We start from the raw sequence: 18546 nt of genomic DNA on the forward strand, positions 1-18546 counted from the left end.
AAGCTGTCAGTCTAACAAGCATAGAGATTAAGTCGCTCCAAAAAATTATTAGGGCTAAATTACTAGGCCACTCAGAATTATACAGTATGTTAATGCTTGAGAAGCATGGGTTTTGAAGTCAGCATTCAAGCCTAATAAGCTTATTAATTGTGAGAAAAGATTAGAGGGTAGTGCAAGGTAACGGTTTGTCCGTCGATGTGATGTCCGTTGATTTTAGCATAGCATTTGATAATGCTTCCCACCCAAGGTGCATGCAGAACCTCTTGAGCTTTGGAATAACTGATGGTGTACAAGTGTGCATCAAGAGCTTCCTGTGTGACCAGAGACCGATGGTTAAGGTGGATTGGAGATTAACTGAATGGAAACCGATTAAAATCGGCTCTGTCTTAAGTCCCATATTTTCACTCCTCCACATCAACGAATTACTAAAACTACTTACGTCATCAGCACTGTTCTTTATAAACGACGACAAATTCTGGAAGACAATTAGTATTGAGGCTGATCATCTAGATTTCTCATTTCATCTGGATGAATTAGTTGGATGGTCCCGAATTTTTGGCCAAGAAACTAATTCTAGAAGGAGTGTACTAATTTCGTGCTGGTGGGTACACCTCGTCTAGGCGATAGAAGTGGTCGGACTAATGGTTCAATAGGTTCTCTTTATCAAATACATAAATCTTTCAACACTCAGTACCAAGCGATAAGAAATATAATGTCTGAGCAAAATGGGGAAATAAACTAATACTTGAGCTACGAAGTCTTGATATTGCCAAAATGTTTTCGGACAGCTCTTAAACAATCGAACTAAGGTGTTGTATCAGTTTTCTTCTAGGATCGATTTCCATATGAATGTCGGTCTGACCAACTTACGAAACAAGAATATATCAGCTCGGTTTCTGCAGCGTAATAAAAACTTCTGACTCTGTCAATGTTTAACTTTCAATCGATGTCGGCTGAATATCAGTCAATATTGTGAAATACTCCGTAGATGTCATATACTTTATTAGCTAGTTATCTTGTCTCGTAGCATTTAACTTCTTGCACAAATGATCGTTCATGACTTGTTGTATGTGTCCTCCGTACGAGGATCAAAACTTGTAATTATCGACCTAAACCGCGCTAGTGAACAACGGGAATTATATAAGTGAAATATGAGAACAGATTTTAAATACGCATATTTCATACACTCATTGATCTAGATAGACAATCAGGGAAACGAGGCGAAGGAGACGAAATGACGCACAGTGGAGAAGGCGAGTGAGCCAACTCGATTCATTCAAGCGTGACCCAATATTTCTAGTCAGATCAAAGTTAGTTACAAACACGCAACGAATAGGACAAGCAGTTGATACACACAAGATCATATAAAAAATAGTCAGGGTTAATAAGTGATAAGATAAAAATGAAACTTCAAATGAATGAATGAACTGGTCTGTCCATATACTAGAATAACCTTTATGGAGTTGACATAGTTCCAGCCACTGCAGCAGATTACAAGGGTGGATGTTCTGTTGGTCATAAATATCGCTAATAATCGATCAATGTAAAATAATATTGCAGTTTGGCCTGCTGTGAGCTGGTGTGATCCAGTGTTCAAGTACGTAACCTGGTACCCAGAAGGATGATAGTTCGAGTACAGGCAAGGGCAGTTCTTTCGTTCGTGAAGCTCACACTCATACGATGTTCGTTGATTTTAAGTCACTCAGACATGAGAAATCAGAAGGATGGGTTGGTACACCAAATCGCCATAACAAACCACAATAGAATGAATAGTGTAAACTGGTGGTTAGCATTTTAAGGTGTGCACATCGGACACAGTGATAGTTACCAATGTAACATCAACAGTGCACAACTTCCACGCATGTAGAAACAAAAGAACTGCGGAGTAGCAGTAAGACATGACTCAGTAGTAAACGCGAATTGCTGATCAGCAGCTGTCGAAGTTTTCTGAGTACTCTGGTCGCTTCATCAAGCATTCAAATGCTTTAACGAAAATACTTTCAGGGCTGCTATTAAACGCAACTCAATTTCGTAAATGTGGCCTTCAGCTTAGCAACCAATCAGAATGAGGCGGGAATTATTATATCCGCCATCTTTGTAAGCAATGTCGGTCGACTTTCTTCGTTCTGTGTTTTTTCAGCTATTTCTTTTGTGTAGCTATGTAATTTAATGTTGCAGTGTGCTAAAATGCCGCAGTTAGTGTAATGTTTTACATGTTGGTGTGAAATTTGTTTCGAATCATCATTGTTTTTTGGGTTTTTGCTGCTTCTACTCAAGTCAATGTATTTCTTCAGCCAAGCTGGCTAGTCTTATGTTTTAAAATGGTAATCAGTTTTGTTTTGACTTGTTTTCTAGATATCCAAAGCCGAAGTTCGTGTTTTTAGCTGAAATAATTGTTGCTGCCGCCTGTGACTAACTGTCCGCATGTTCGTTCCTAACTGTCCTTTATGATGTTATCGGCAAAACGAAAGGAAACAATCTCCGGTTTTCAATTTTCTTCAGTACCACGAACAACACTATCCCATCAATGAGTCAAACTAATACAGAATGCGAAGCAGTAGGGAATATCAGTTTTGTTTTCGAAAGGACTCAGACTTCCGATAACCATAAATGAAGTCCCAAATGCTACCAATCTATTGCATAGGTTTTGTTATTAAAAATATGCCATATAGCAGTAATAAGGGGGTTGTACTTATTACGTCGTGCGTTAAAGCAAGCTTAACATTGAAAAGCCGGAAATGTGCTATCAGTGTGTAGTCTATGTTTTCTGTTTTGGCCATAAAAGCAAGCCGAAGAGTCATGATGAGTGAGTGAAAAGGTAATTAGCTGTTATTAAGCTCACTTTTTTATAGGTCATATTACACCACTCGCAAATTTGTGTTTTTTTACGGTATGATGTCAACCGGTACCTAATATGTTCACCTTTACGATGGAAAGTACCTGCAAATTTTCACCTTCATATTCGAATTATTTTTGAACAACTGTCTTCCAGTTTGAGTGCTTCGTACGCCCTGTGAGACTAGATTCCTACATTATTCGTAGTTCCAGTATAACTTTATCACGCAGCAAGTTCAAAGTAGACACTAGTCTTTTTCAATAAGCCTGTCAAGCTAACGTCCGTATTCTCTATTTCAGTTAATCGATGAAGACATGTACCACCTGCATCTGCTGTATACTGCCATTTTACTCCAATTCTAACTGTTATATCTTCTGAAAAATAAAATTGCTATATGCAGCAAATACAGACTTATTTGTTTTGATGGAGATAGGGGGTTCATGGGATTTTTAGCAGGACTGTTGTAATATTCTCACTAAAGAGCTAAGCGAGTGCGTAAATCAATGTTAGGTACCATACAGGGTGCCTTTGAGTTACTAGTGTTCCATTAGTGCGGGTAGGGCCATTGCTTGCTTGTCACATGGCATTTAAATAAGGAGCTATAAGATTAGACGCAGGTACGGTTAGGATGTGTAACGTGTGTCCATCCATCAGCTGCCGTGACAACTCATAGTGGTTAGAATAAGTTATGAGAGGACCCGAGTCTGTAGGTTTCCCAAGAAAATGACGGAGATATGTACTAAATCAATTCAGTCTACTGCATATGAACTAGATGCTGAGAGGCTCGTATATCACAAGTTTCTTGCAACGATTAAGTAGATTAAAACAAAGTAGCATTAGATTTAAAAATTTATTCAGGAACTTTCATTAAGAATCGAATATCAAACAAAGGTTTAAACGAATTCCCCGTTTAAAAGTTGCACTGGTAATGTTAAGCTGCAGTCTTTGTTGTTTTTTCCCCAAACGAAAGGGTAAAAGGAGTAACTCAAAAAGTACTGGAAGTGGTTGTGAGACTAAAATGGACATCCAGCATCCTTTTTATAATCTGCTGTTGATTGAGTCTCCCATAAACAGTTTCATAGGCCATGGTTCTAAGGGCGAAACAGTTCTTGGGATCTGTGAAGGCTCACTCCTATTGCATTCTAAGTGAGAAAATAGTAATGAATTTAGTCAGAAATGTGGAATAGATAAATCTCCAAATTACATGTTTTTTAGCAAAGAATTTACGAAGTTGTGGCTTACCTTGAAAATTTACCTTAAAAATTAAAAACAGAGCAAAATTAACAACATAATCTAGTTATTTAATTAAAAATACATTATGAAATGACGAAATCTGTGGTTACTTGAACGCACAGATGACCGTTATTACACTGGGCGATACATTAAGTTTACATGGTTGCGTTGCGGATAAATTCACCCTACTTTCAGGATCTTATTTCCTACTTATATGAGAACTCCCCTGGAATGCGCATCCAGGTAGATAATCCATATATTATTGAGGATGATAGCACACACGAGCACGTTTAACGTGTAGGAATCACGTTAGTAATGAGTCTTTCCGAACTTCCTTACGATGAGCCCACCGATCGCCTAAAACTTCTATTCTTATCGTAGGACACGACGTGAACAGATATTAGGATCCCGCATCTTGGATGATAATTTGAGTGTTAAAATTTCTTCACTTCATGCTCCCTTTAGATTTAATCACTGAGGTCACAACAAAAAGGTTTCGAAGACATGATCAAATAAGCTCAGACTTTTCCTCATCGAGTGGTCAGTAGCTGGGACGCTTCATCAGTGAAAGCGGGACTTTCCTGGGAAACAAGCTGTAAGCATTAACAAAAGTCAAGTAACGTACTAACCTTAACAGTGAAGACTGAATACAATATATTCAAACTCACGTTAGTAACCGGTGTTTATTATGGAATTGAGGTATTATTCAAAATTCTTTGTGAATCTTAAGTAAATTAAAACTTATTCGTAGACGAATGTCATTGTTTGCTGAACGAAATACAGAATTCATCCAACACTGTAGCCTTGAAAAAGGTCGCGTTTTGTTTGCTTACACCGAGGTCAGTCACCAACAGCAGAGCCGGTGAATTGAGTCATTTTGAGAATGGACGGTAGGAGTTTTGTTGCTAATGTCACAATGTTATAGGAGTTAAAAATCCACGGAGAGCTAGTTCGGTTAAAGAGTCTAGATTGGCTCTACTGGCAAAGATGCGTGAGGCAAAAGAGAAAGGAGAACGTCTTCGCATTGTGAGTAAATATGCAGCTTATTTCCTTTTAGGAAAGAGATGAGCAACCAGTGTACGAAACTGTTGACGAAGCACAATATGCTGAATTGGTCAGGAAACGTCTGGAAGATGACTGGATTGTTGATGACGGTTAGTTTTTTTGAAAGTGTGATATAGGAAGTAAGGCAGTGCTTGTTTTTTATTTAGTTTAACAGAATGTGAATTCTAATTTAAAACTCATTGATGCCTGTTTTTCCTAGGAATCAATATTTCAATGAAAATTAGGGTGGCAAACTTTAGCATATCTTAATTTATGAATACAGTAGAGCCAGTGTAATCAGTGATGAAAGTAATTTATGCACTTTCACTATATACAGTTTGCCAACTTAACTTGTAATTGTAAACCTAAATACACTAGATTTTCGAGGTCAAGTCTCTGTTTTCCTTTATAAATGCGATTACCTGGGTGTTTGAGATAATTCATTCAAATATAAAGTAACTGTTGGGAAAAGTTGCGTCTAAAATCAACCCACAATAGCTTTTCTAGGATGAAACTTCAATTGTCAACGACTAAGACTCCAAGTCAGTTAGATACTATCTATACAAGGTTAATTTTCGTCTATTGATTAATAGTAACCATTCTTTTCGTACTGTCAGGAGTGCTGTATTCTGTAGTGGGATTTGCAGTCCTCACTTAGGGTAGCCAATGCACTTGTTGATCAGTTTATAGGTTACCCTTTTTTGTAGACAACTAAACGGTCGAAATTCATGTTTTAACATCACAACCCATGCACATCTCATAAAACACGACATAGGCTTTTTTTATTTCCCATTTTCATAAGTTACCTACTTCGTAATACATAGATGCTTTCGTCTGTACGGAATCATAGCAGCACTTACACCGTTACGTAGAAACGACGACAGGAATTTGAGTTGGCTCAACTTGTATTGTCTGAGTAGTAGTTATTTCGAATCGAATAAAATGAAATTGCTCACCAAAGTACTATGACCCACCTATTACTTTTGTCCATATGTTGTTAGGTCCTCTGACTCGACGCGTGTTTCTTTGTGACTTTAATATTTAATCTTAAGTCAGTAAATTAACACCAACTTTCATGTCTAATTGGTATGTAGAAGGTGGCGATTACGCGGAAGATGGGAGGGAAATATTTGACGATAACGATGAAGATGAAGAACAATATGATTTAAGACCGAAGGCGAAGAACAAAGTGTCATCTCAGTCAGCACCAAAGAAGAAACGGCTTAATCCTGATATTCGGGCTAGTGATTCAGCACCGCTGCGTCCTTCTGTTGGGCGTGATATTCGGAGTCTATTTGCTGCTTCCTCAGGTTCAAATTCTAGTAAGAAAAGAAAAGTGAGTTTCTTCGTGTAACATAATTGTAAATATCAGTTTTACTTTCCCTTCCATATTCTTATAGGATTGGTTCATTGTACTCCATACAGAATTCTCTATTGTACTTAAGTATTTTTCGTGTCGTATGCTTCTGTTCTTGCTTATTGTTTTATAATGCTTTGATAAATACATTTATTTGACAAACAGTCGAAGTCGTGACAGCGTTTTTAATATATGGCGGACAAATAATATAGTTGTCTCAACCAATTTCTAAGACTGTCTAAAATTAACCTAATGGAATAATAAAAAAGTTAAGTTTTTTATACACTTGTGCCGTACTGTTGAATTCAGTGTATTGTTCACTTTCTTTGGGTTGAACTTATTTGAACACATAGATATTGGTACAAGGGGGCATCAAACACATATGCGCCACAAAAATCTAATTTGATTTGTGTGAGGGCTATGGTACTGCCCGGGTGCTGAGACCGCAGCAGGTGATATTTTTAGGGGACCACACCAGGAGCCTTCGACCTGAAGGTCTGATCCACAAGGCAGTGGATCATCGTAGGGAGATGCCGTCCCATGGTAGCCGGTGACCAACGATTGGTTCATATTCCATTCGTTCCCTCAGGATACTGGAGCCCATGTGCATCATTGGTTTGGAATCAGGGTTTTCCAACTCCCATAAGTGAACTCTCCATGTCCAGTCAGTCAGTCAGCTACAACGTAGGACCAGGCACATATATGCATCGGTTCAAGTTGTCATACCTCATTAACACAAGATGGACACCGGATTCATAGCAGTGGTTAGGTCAAAGGTGGTAATATATAAGAGAAAGATTGCATATAGTACAAGAAGGAAGAATTGGTTCGTAGAAAAAAAGGTGTGAAGCGATTTTGATCTGTTAGTTTAAGGGAAGACAGAGGGTGAATACACCGACGCCATTGTGATCGATTCTGAGCCATGTCACCAAGAGTCTCCAACTAGTGGTTACGAAAGTCACGCGGACCCACACCAAGTAGTCTGCATCTACCAACATGGCTCAGACTAGAAGTTAGTGACTTCAAGCACTGATGCCACGTTTTGGTTTGGCCGCCCCTAACTTTCTTCCAACCATCTCCAATACCGGTTAGCATTACACATCGTGGTAATCGGTGTTCGGGCATACGTAACACGTGGCCCAACTATCTCAGTCGATGAAGATTCACAACCTCATGAACTGATTTACCATCATTCCCTAATACCCTGTGTCTAACCTCACTATTACTTCGTGTCCACCAACCCGGTTAAAGAGCCAGACATTTACTTTTCATCCTCTCAATTTCGTAAGCAACACCCCGCCACGAGAAGGTAGTGAGTAGGACTTCCCTGGCAGTGGTTGTATGCACGTGGCCATGTGAGAGCATTACGAGATGGAGAGCAAACTCTCCCTACTCCCAGCCGTACCAGGGCATATGGGAGCTTCCTCAGGTCCAAATTCTAGTAAGAAAATAACAGTGAGTTTCGTAGAAGAAGAAGGCCAAAACTGGTCACGAAGCTGTATTTTTAGTGGTTGAATAATGATACAACTCATCAACAGACGATCAGACAAACATTTGGACGATCACCTCAGTATGGTGAGTAATTCTTTCAGGTTAGCTTACTCAAACTCGTTCCACTTTGTCGTTTTGCAACTGCACGTAATTTGTATTCCGAATAGTACAACAATTGGGGACAGAAATCAAGTCGACGGGACAGGAAAATGGGAAATTTGTGAATGGAGCACACATCTAAACTATTTGAAGATTTTTCACTAAGTCTCAAAGTTGTCTAACTTTATCAAATGTTCTTCCAAGTCCACTTTCTTATTATCCTATTTCTTGATAGACTACAGACTCGTTTCCCCAAAATTTTAATGATGATTTAGGTAAATATATGTCCTAGTCATTTCAGATTAAGAAAAGAGACCAGGTCGTCTAAACGTCGAGTAGGATCTAAAATTTATATTATGGTCTTCATCTGTTTCAAAGGCTACTGTGAGACATGACTGGACTCGACTCTTAACACAACTTAAGGTTTATAGTAATTCAGTCCTAGCAGCCCATAATATTATCTTTAGTCTCCTATTAAGAAAGTCCCGAATTGATGTAAGCTCTTGTATACACACTTATCCCTTGGTAGCTATTATCATTGCTTTATAGATTCCTGGAGGATCACAACTCATAGATTTGTGTTCAAGATGTGTGATCACAAAACCACATACTATGACTCATTTATTATAATCACATATAAGTATTATCTGAAGGTGACTTCGTAGGTGTTGTTGCCAGCTAATTCTTGTAGTTTTTAGGTTTAATTTTAGTGGCTAATCACTGCCTACCGTTTGGGGAGTAGTTAAAGGTCCAGACTTTCAACCACCAGGTCGCAGGTTCGAGTCTCGTTCCACCTACTTCGGTTTGGACCGGGCGGTAGAATCATTAGTTTTCACACCTAAATATAGCTCAAACCCAAGTACAGGAATACGTGCTTTGTGAGTTGTAGTACTGTGTAATAATTGTTGTATATGCTGGCCAGAAACGACAACTCAAAATGCAAGTTATCAAATATATTCCAATATTGTAGTCAACGACATGCAGACAAATAATCACTCCCTATCTTCTACATTTTATTGATCCCAGCTTTTTGTGTTGTATACTTAGGAAAATTTTTACAGTGTCTTCCGGCTTACAGTTTGATCGCTCCTATTATAACTAAAATAGTCATTGGTACTTCCTTGCTTTGTTTCATACACACTTGATCCTCACTTAATCTCATACACCAAGATGCTCGATTTCCATTGATTTAGATAACTATCCGCTATTACAGTTGTTGGATAGGTAATTTTGTTATTCACTGTTCGCTCAGTATATTAATACCCAAACTCCTACATGATTTTAGTTTTTTTCATGCTTGACTTATTTCTTTATGAATATAGTATTTGCAATTTCAGACTTTATTCATCTACTCACTTGTCATTCACTCTATTTGCAATCTTTAGGAAATGAAAGAACCCTCTGTGGACCCGAACCTAGATGATTTGTTAGCAGAATTAGAATCCTCTGTAACAGAACCTAAACCTCACCACCATAATTCTGATAATTTGTCGCGAAAAAGTTTCGTAGCCTCAAAACGAAATTCTGGAGTACATGGCAATGTGGTAAATACACCTAGCACATTGAAACGTCGTTCACCTGAACGACCAGAACAGCCTATTCACACAATTAACGGGCCTCGTCTAAAACTTCCCTTAGTATCTGAAAAGAAGCATTTTTCACAGACTCCACTTGACCAGAGATCACGTAACCCTTTCTCATGTCGCGAGCTTGCAGAAACAGAGCAGAAAATTGAGCACAGTAAACCACAAGGTGCTGAAGGTACAACAATACATAACTGATGCTTTATATGTGAAAAGTATTTTTATTGCTTTCTATTTTTTAAATAATTTTGGTCTTTCCCGAAGGAGCTTCGGAACAAGCCGCTGAACAGACCGTCAGGATTATTTTATTACAATCGCTGAGAGACTTACAAACATGTTTTTTCTTTTGATGCCTTTCACACTCTCGAGGTCAAACTATTGAGTAAATTGGAGTTGTTTAGTTGTTGTTACGTAACCATAGTATACCGCTTCTTAATCAGGTGTATGTCAACATGGTAGGAGTAATTAGGATTTCCTAAGTGAGATTTCCACGTCACATCAGTCGTTATTTGTTTTACCGCGTATTTCTTGCTAATCGTTTGCTTCAACTAGTGTCTTGATTTTGCTAGCGTTGAAATATTCATTGAAATATTATTCACTTTTTATTAAATGGTTTTTAAAAACATTGCTTTTCAATCACACCATAAATGTCGTTGTTTTTTGCAATTATCCAATACTTTCTGTACGTATTTTACAATTATTCGCTAAGTTACGTTTTAGCTGACAAGTATAGCTCTTGTTCAAATGCTGCGAAACAGTTTTTAGCAACCTAACGCTGTGGATGGATTTATAGTTTTACTGGGTCACCAAATATTATTCGCAAATGAAAACTGCTTCTGTAAGGGTGATTGGTTGGCATTATGATTGTTTATTATCATAATAGTCCTTATTCATGTCGCCGGAGAAACCCTATGACTTTAGATACTAGGTAAAAGCTGTTACTCAGTAGTAGCGTGGTGTATATTTGAATTGTAATAACCTAAAAAATCGAATTTTCAGCTATTTCTCTTCAACCCGAAGAGGCAACATCAATGGTTTCTGAAGTGGATGAGACCAATTTTTCGGAAGATTTTGAAATGGAGATGATACCAAAAAATGTTCAACCTGCTGTTCAGTCACCAAAATCAACAGATGGATCAAATATACAATCAATAACTAGTGTAACTGCTAACTGGTTAACTGAAGAAAATCTAGCTAAAGCCGATGACACAACATGGATAGATGAAACTAGTCCAGTTTCATTTCCTCCTTCATCAAACAAGGGAAACATTCTTTACTTTTATTGGTTTGATGCTTATGAGGATTTTAAACAACTACCAGGTATGCCACGGTCTTAAATAATTTGTTTAATCATCATAAATATAAATAATCAATTTCATGTTATTACTTTACATATATTTCTGTTTTACGGTTGATTGTAATACTAAACCTGTGTTTTAGATAAATTCAGACTAACTTTGATTTATGGAGTTATGTCGTTCGAGTTGTATGTAGAGTATCTCTTTACTCTTTAGTTTGCGTGCAGTATTTATATTGTGTTTGTAATTCCATTGTTGCATCCAGTAGAATAGGTCACTCAACATGTGTAAATGAATCAACGTACAATAATTAGTGAGAGCAGTACATTTCTTACTTACTTACGCCTGTTACCTCTCGTGGAGGAGCATAGGCCGCCCACCAGCACTCTTTATCCAACCCTGTCCTTGGCAATCCTTTCCAGTTGTTTCCAGTTGCTATTCATCCTCTTCATATCTGTTTCCATTTCCGGACGTAGTGTGTTCTTCGGCGTTCCTCTTTTCCGCTTCTCCTCAGAATTCCGAGCTTGGGCCTGCCTCGTGATGCAGTTTTGATGACTTCCCTAATGTATTTCTCATCTACTTCCAACGTCTTTTCCTAATTTTCTCTTCAACTGGAAGCCATTTTGTCCTCTTCCACAGTAGGCCTTTGTTAATGGTATCCGGCCAACGGATATTGACTATCTTGCGTAGACAATTGTCTAGAAAGACTTATAGTTTCTTGATGGTGGTTGTAGTGTTTTTCCACGTTTCAGCTCCGTACAATGGAACTGTCTTGACGTTGGTATTGAAGATTGTGACTTTGATATTGGTTGAAAGTTGTTTTGAGTTCTATATGTTCTTCAATTGTAGGGATGCGGCCCTTGCTTTTCCGAACCTCGCCTTTACGTCTGCATCTGAACCTCCTTGTTCATCAATGATGCTTCACAGGTACGTGAAGGATTCTACATCTTCCAGAGTTTCTCCATCAAGTGTGATTGGGTTGGTGTTCTCCGTGTTGTATTTGAGGATCTTGCTGTTTCCTTTGTGTATACTGAGGCCTACTGATGCAGAGGCTGCTGCTACACTAGTTATCTTCATCTGCATTTGTTGGTGTGTATGCGATAGGAGGGGTAGGTCATCTGCGAAGTTCAAATCTTCTAATTGATTCTGAGCTGTCCGCATATAACCAATTTGTTGAATGCACATCGATTTGCAAATCTCACCCCATGATATCTTCATATCCGGTGTTATCCATTGCGACTTTGGCGTTTAGATCTCCCATCAGGATGGTGAGGTCCTTTCTTGGGCACTTTGCTATGATTGATTGCAGCCTCTCATAGAACTGATCTTTATTGTCGTCGTTGCCATCATTGGTGGGTGCATAACATTGGATCCGTGAGATTCCCATCCTATAAGTGCATTTCGTGCTTCTTTGGACAGCATTAGAGCAATTCTATGAGTGTGTAGATCATTTTCTTCGTGACCGGAGTACATTAGTGTTGTGACTTTAAGGCCGGCTTTTTATTACGTGATTCATTCACCAATCAAAATACGACTTATACAGTCTTAGCACTGTTGCAAACCAATGCCCGTCCAACTGAGTCCAGAACACCAATAACAGATTCCACCATGCGAATCATTTATTTCAAACATACTTGGTCTATATACCAGCCAAACAGACCGCATCACACCATAAAATAGGAAATAACATCTATACAAGATCAAGTCAAAATGTGGCTGTGAACGTGGGAGACTGAAGTTAATAAACTGAGTATAGTTTAAGAACAGTAAATAGTATAATAATAATAATAATAATAATAATAATAATAATAATAATAATAATAATAATAATAATAATCTATAGGTCAAAACGAAGCTTATAATAAGAGGAATATAGATAAACATAATCTAGTCACTGAATAGTTATGCTATATATATATAACAAGGATATACATATTGTTTGTTCTCTCTTCCCATCTCTGTATGCTTATTGTCTTTTGTTGGCATTTCAGTTATTATCCTTTAACCTTCTTTTTATTGCTTGAGACTATGGGTCATCTATTCATATGTACTTGTATGTGTTCTTGTTTACATTTGATAAATTTCTTCCTGGTAAATGATGAATAGTTCATCAGTTACTATTTTCTTGTTCGATTCTATTTTTGATTGCTATCGTGCAGAGAGAAAAAGAGAAAGCTTTGCTTGTTTCAACGTTTATATATGTATACATTATTGGGATTCATAAACTTAAATCGATAATAAAAGGGATGTATTTGCATATGACTCGATGTTCCGTTTGAATTATTGGCGTGTGTGATGATAATGTACACTTTGAATTTTTTTTGAGTACTTATAGGTGCTAAGTTTTTGTTTGAATTTCTTCATGTGGTTAAAATGAAATAAGAATGCATGCTAAACAGTTTATCTCAATTCTTTTTTCCCCTGTCAAGCATTCTATCATAAATATCAGTGAAAACAACAGGTCAGTGATTGTTTAATCCTGAGGTATCATAATTCTTCCTTCAACTCCGAGGGCGGAGTTTAAATGGTTTAATTTGTTTAATCAGGTTGGCGTTTTTCAGCAAGACTTTTTCTTACATATAGAAATGAAAAATAAATGGAATCGCACCAAATGTATCTGATTTCTCTAGGATATCCTTCACAATTATTCATAAGCTTCACTGGGTCTTTATGCCCACTAAATTTGACCTAACCAGTTTGTGTCAGCTTTTATTCATTGATTGTGTTATGATTGTTTTTTGTCAGTGTAAAAACCTATTTCTTTATGTTTTTCTTACCGTTTCAGGCATTGTTTACCTATTTGGCAAACTTTATGATCATTCGAAGTCTGGGACTTATGCCAGCTGTTGTTTGCGCATTAAAGACCTTGAAAGACGCATATTTTTGCTACCGCGATTATCATCGGTTAGTTATTTGTTTTTAAGAGTAGGATAACTATTTTTCCAACCAACTGTCCTTCACGTACCGCTTATATCATAATGCAATATTCCAGTTGATCTGCTAAGTTGATCGAGCTGTACGAAATTGGATGCTTCGTTGTTAGGTCTTGTACTATCAAGTTAGAAAGCTGTATAACTCTTAGGGATCTATGTTGATATATAAATAACTTCATTGTGATGAACATCTGACATATGGTTCATGCTTCCGTGTAACAAGAGATGTGTTTACCTAGGGTAACCATTGTCTCGATTTTTGTCGTCTTTCTTTGTTGGGAGATAGAATTATAAAAACATCATCTCTGTAACTGATTCGAGAGTATTTCCTGATAGACTTCAATAAAATATCACCTTTCACTACTCATGAGACCACTAAGCATCATCCGACTGGAAGTCTTAGACTTAACGTGATCCTTTTGACTAGTCCTGTAAATTATCTCACTGGATAAAAACATAGCATTCAGGTTCACAAATGTATTCTATATTATCTCTGCTCTCATTCAATATCTAAGTGTAGAATACTTCTTTAGTCAGTCAAAAATGCCAAAAGTTTGCTTATGGAACAATTTTCTAGACCTGTTGCTGTAAATTTGGTTTCTGAGCAGTCTTATCAAGGAAGTATATCTTACCATTGAAAAAAGTTATCTACTTAATTTTAACGTAACGAGAGGCTGTTAGTGCCTTTGATAGCCTGACAAGTAGTTTTTTCATAATTTAAAAAATAGTTTACTTCTGGCTTTATTGTCATTTATTTATTTTCAGCCTGAAGATGGTGAGCTTCCTACTGTTAAGGATGTTTACATGGAGTTTAGAGATTTGACTTCACAGTTTAAAATTGGAAAGTTTAGGTGTAAAGTAAGTATGCTCGTTTATATTTAAAACTTCTGCTCTTGTGCTTTTGTAACTAATAAGTATGAATATATAAATGACCTTTTAACCGTTTACGTTGACGCCTTCTATCACTATGTTGGACCGTCTTTCAAATGTGTTAGATCTGCGTTCAGTTAAAACATGTTTTGTAATTTCCCCATTAAAGTTTACCAATAATATGACTAGTTTTTTACATTAAATTGGGATTTTGTTCATGGCAAGCATGAACTAAAATTATGTCATATCCATACACTTGTCTGAATGCCGTTATGTTAATGTAAAATGCTCTTTAGTTATTTCGTCACCATTAATTGTTTTGGGTGTCAAAAATTCATTTGGGGCCTTTTCATTTGTTAGCTAACTGTAAACATGACCCGATAATTTGTCACTCGAGTGGTTCCCTATCTTTAAGATGCTTTTAGCATGCAACTTGATGTGTATCCTGTATATTGAAAATTTTCAAGCGATTTATTTGAGGAGGACTTGTCATGTGTTGTCCATAAAACTATTGGTTACTAAAGACCATTCTGTCCGTAATTATATCAAATCCAAGTTCTTTGTGAGGCATAATTAACAGTTTAAACCTCCCTTCTATCTCTGAGGGGATACATACCCTTTTAGGAAATTAAGCCATGGCGATCTAGTGCTTCGATGAAGGAAGGTAGCATTGAGTTGTTCTCGATGTGATTAGTTACCGAGTAGAATCAGATAATATAGATTGGTCTTGTTTAATTTTTTTCTGTAAATTTATCATTGTGTATATCTTCAGAGTACAGATGTATTGTCTTGGTGTATTTCTTTTGATAAACTATTCACTTTGACATTTAAGGTTGGTTGATTCGATAACTTGTTTCGTTTGTTGTATCGTTACATCTTCCCTATTGTTTCAGACCACTGAAAAACGCTATGCTTTCGAATATGCCGATGTGCCAGAAACAAGTGACTATTTAGAAGTACGTTATGCTGCGTCATACTCGGCTTTGCCAGCGGATCTTCAAGGAAAAACCTTTTCCCACGTTTTTGGGACAAACACCTCTTTGTAAGTCTTTTCTATTCTCAGTTGACTTTTAACTATGGCGCACGTGCAATTGTATCAATAGATAGGTATCATAGATATTCTCAACTACTTCTTATATCTCGATCCAAAGATTAGTTCTAATCCTATTTTTATGTATATACATTGTAGTAAAACTCTCCTTCATTCAAAATCACCCCTCTCTAACATTGCATCTAATACTTAAAATTTTAACATGCAATACAGACTCCATCCACCTTCGGGTAAAAGACCAGATTTTGAGTAATTGGTTTTCATTTGCCGTGAGTGAAATATTCTAATCGAGTTATGATTGTAAATATAACATTGTTATATCGATCTCCTAGTTACTGATAGGAACAAAAAATTTGCAAATCGAACGTATGGCAAAGTTATGTGTTTTAGTCTACCACTCTCGATCGTTTTTACCATTGATTTTCTGATAATCATATTTGGAAAACGTAAAACAGTAAACAAGTAAAGGTTTCGTACTTGAATTTGAGCCACATTTTTTATATGAGAGCTAATGTTACTGCCCAACCAATCGAACTTTTATAAGTGGGACTGACTTCTAACCTGACACTTGTTGTGTACTTTAACCTCTAAGTTATCACCTACTTTTACAGGAAGTTCCGACATAACCAAGCGTTAAATGTAAATAAATTGGTCTTTGCTATGAACAATTAGTTACGTGGGTACGTCTTAACTAAGGTAGAATACAGAATGTTGAAAGGTTTACCAACTAGATGACTGTTATCTATATATAATTGCTCAAAGATTAGAATATTTACCACGAAGTAATTTAATAGTTTAGTGTACATTTAGTCCTTTTCTCTTTATTCCATTGTTATTTAGTTTGGAGAACTTAGTGCTTGACTTACAGTTACGTGGTCCCTGTTGGCTAGAAATCAAAGATGCGTGTAAGTATTTCTAAACTTTTTTACATTATTGTATACGTAAATTGTCAGTTACACTCATCACTTCGATATCCCCTATCCGTAGAAGTGGTAAATTTTTTAAAACTTTCCCATCTTACAATTGATCCGAATAAGAGAAAATATTTCTCAGACAACCCCTTGGATTGAACTATATTGTAGTTAAGGTAACGTGGTGTAAACATTATGACTTACTGTAGGAGATTGTACACTTAAGGTAATAATACACTTCAGCGAATGGTATATAGAATAATAGTCCTTAATATGCTCTAACCATCCCGGTTTTGTTTGAGTAAAGAACCCTTGGTAGATTTTTCGGTCATATACACTGGTATAAAACCTGTTAAACATGACATCTAGGTTCAAAATCCCTATCATATTTAAACTTCATTGTCTCTGGTTATCACAAGTGTTGTTGTTCTGTCTTACAAGCTTGTGTTATCAGAGATCATGACCAATTTAATGGAAATCCGTTCAAATTTCGGACTGCTTAATGTCTTTGCCATGACTAGGCCTTCATCTCATCATGATTGCTACATTACCTTATTTAAATTGGACACTTTTCGTCTTTTTAAAATAAGTAGACAGTAGTAATGTTACTGTCTTACTTACACCTTTTACCCATTGTGGAGCATAGGGTATCGACCCGAATCCTCCAACTAACTATATCCTCGGTTCTCCTTTCCCGTTGTCTCCGATTGCTGTTCATTGTTTTGATGTCTGACTCCAATACCCTACGCAGTGTCTTCTTTGGTCTTTCTCTTTTCATTTTCCCTTCAAAATTCTGGGTTGGAGGCAGCCTCTTGATGCAGTTTGGTGACTTCCTCAATGTGTATCCTATTCACCTTCAGTGCCTTTGTGTAATTTCTTCTTCAACTGGAAGCTGGTTTGTTCTCCTCTACTTAGGCTGTTGCTGATGGTATCCGACCAACGAACATTGTGTATCTTGCATAGAGAATCGCTAAGGAATACCTGTTTGCTTTTGATGATGGCTGTAGTAGTTCTCCAATTCACAGCTCTTTACAGTAGAACTATATTGATGTTGGTATTGAAGATTCTGACTTTGATGTTGTCTGGCAGTTGTTTTGAGATCCATTTGTTCTTCAATTTTAGGCATGTCACCCTTTGCCAATCCTTACTCTCACACCACTGCATCAAATCCTCCTTATTTGTCGATGATGATGCTAAGGTACGAAAATCTTCATACCTATTACAAAAGTTCACCAAGTATGCTTTGGTTGGTGTTTTCCGTGTTGTATTCGAGGGTCTTGCTTTTTTCTGTGTATTTTGAGACCTACTGCTGCAGAGGCTGCTGTTACACTGTCTGTCCTCACATGCATTTGTTGGTGTATACGGGATAGAAGAGCTAGGTAATCTGCGAAGTCCAAATCGTTTAGTTGCATCCAACCTGTTCACTGTATTCCATGCTTCCCCTCAGATATTGAAATCTTCATAATCCAGTCAACCACCGGAAGAAAGAGAAATGGAGAGAGTAAGCAACCTTGTCTGACTTCGGTTCTCACTTGGGATGCGTCTGTCAGCTTTCCTCCATACACAACTTTGAAGCGTAGTCCGTCTTACAAGTTCCGTATAATGTTGACGATTTTCTCAGGTACCCCATAGTGTCAGAGAAGGTTCCGCAAGGTTTTCCTGTCCACTCCGTTGAATGCTTTCTCATAACCAAGGAAGTTGGTGTTAAGCACTGTCAGGTTGCATCTCCTCATTTCGACAGCTATTTTACTGGTTCCTCCGGTCTCTCACATTGTACGAACATTCTATGTATCTATATTAACTGTTGTTCTGTCTGTTAGATGAGGCGTCGGCCTCGTGA

The 18546-nt window shown here is 37.3% G+C and overlaps 1 protein-coding gene across 1 annotated transcript in view; it reads left to right on the plus strand.

Annotated features, from left to right (window-relative positions):
* The first annotated feature begins 4887 nt into the window (after nucleotides 1-4887).
* The window catches only part of POLA1 (DNA polymerase alpha catalytic subunit), a 31737-nt gene continuing 18078 nt past the window's right edge, over nucleotides 4888-18546 (plus strand). The window contains exons 1-10 of the mRNA XM_051211856.1: nucleotides 4888-4959; nucleotides 4995-5095; nucleotides 5127-5223; nucleotides 6208-6449; nucleotides 9446-9821; nucleotides 10643-10963; nucleotides 13727-13845; nucleotides 14640-14732; nucleotides 15638-15786; nucleotides 16636-16700. Coding sequence (XP_051071965.1) covers nucleotides 4953-4959; nucleotides 4995-5095; nucleotides 5127-5223; nucleotides 6208-6449; nucleotides 9446-9821; nucleotides 10643-10963; nucleotides 13727-13845; nucleotides 14640-14732; nucleotides 15638-15786; nucleotides 16636-16700 — 1570 coding nt within the window. The 5' untranslated portion in view covers nucleotides 4888-4952. The remainder of the gene's footprint in view (nucleotides 4960-4994; nucleotides 5096-5126; nucleotides 5224-6207; nucleotides 6450-9445; nucleotides 9822-10642; nucleotides 10964-13726; nucleotides 13846-14639; nucleotides 14733-15637; nucleotides 15787-16635; nucleotides 16701-18546) is intronic.

This window comes from Schistosoma haematobium, chromosome ZW (assembly GCF_000699445.3).
Source record: "Schistosoma haematobium chromosome ZW, whole genome shotgun sequence".
Classification (NCBI taxonomy): domain Eukaryota; kingdom Metazoa; phylum Platyhelminthes; class Trematoda; order Strigeidida; family Schistosomatidae; genus Schistosoma; species Schistosoma haematobium.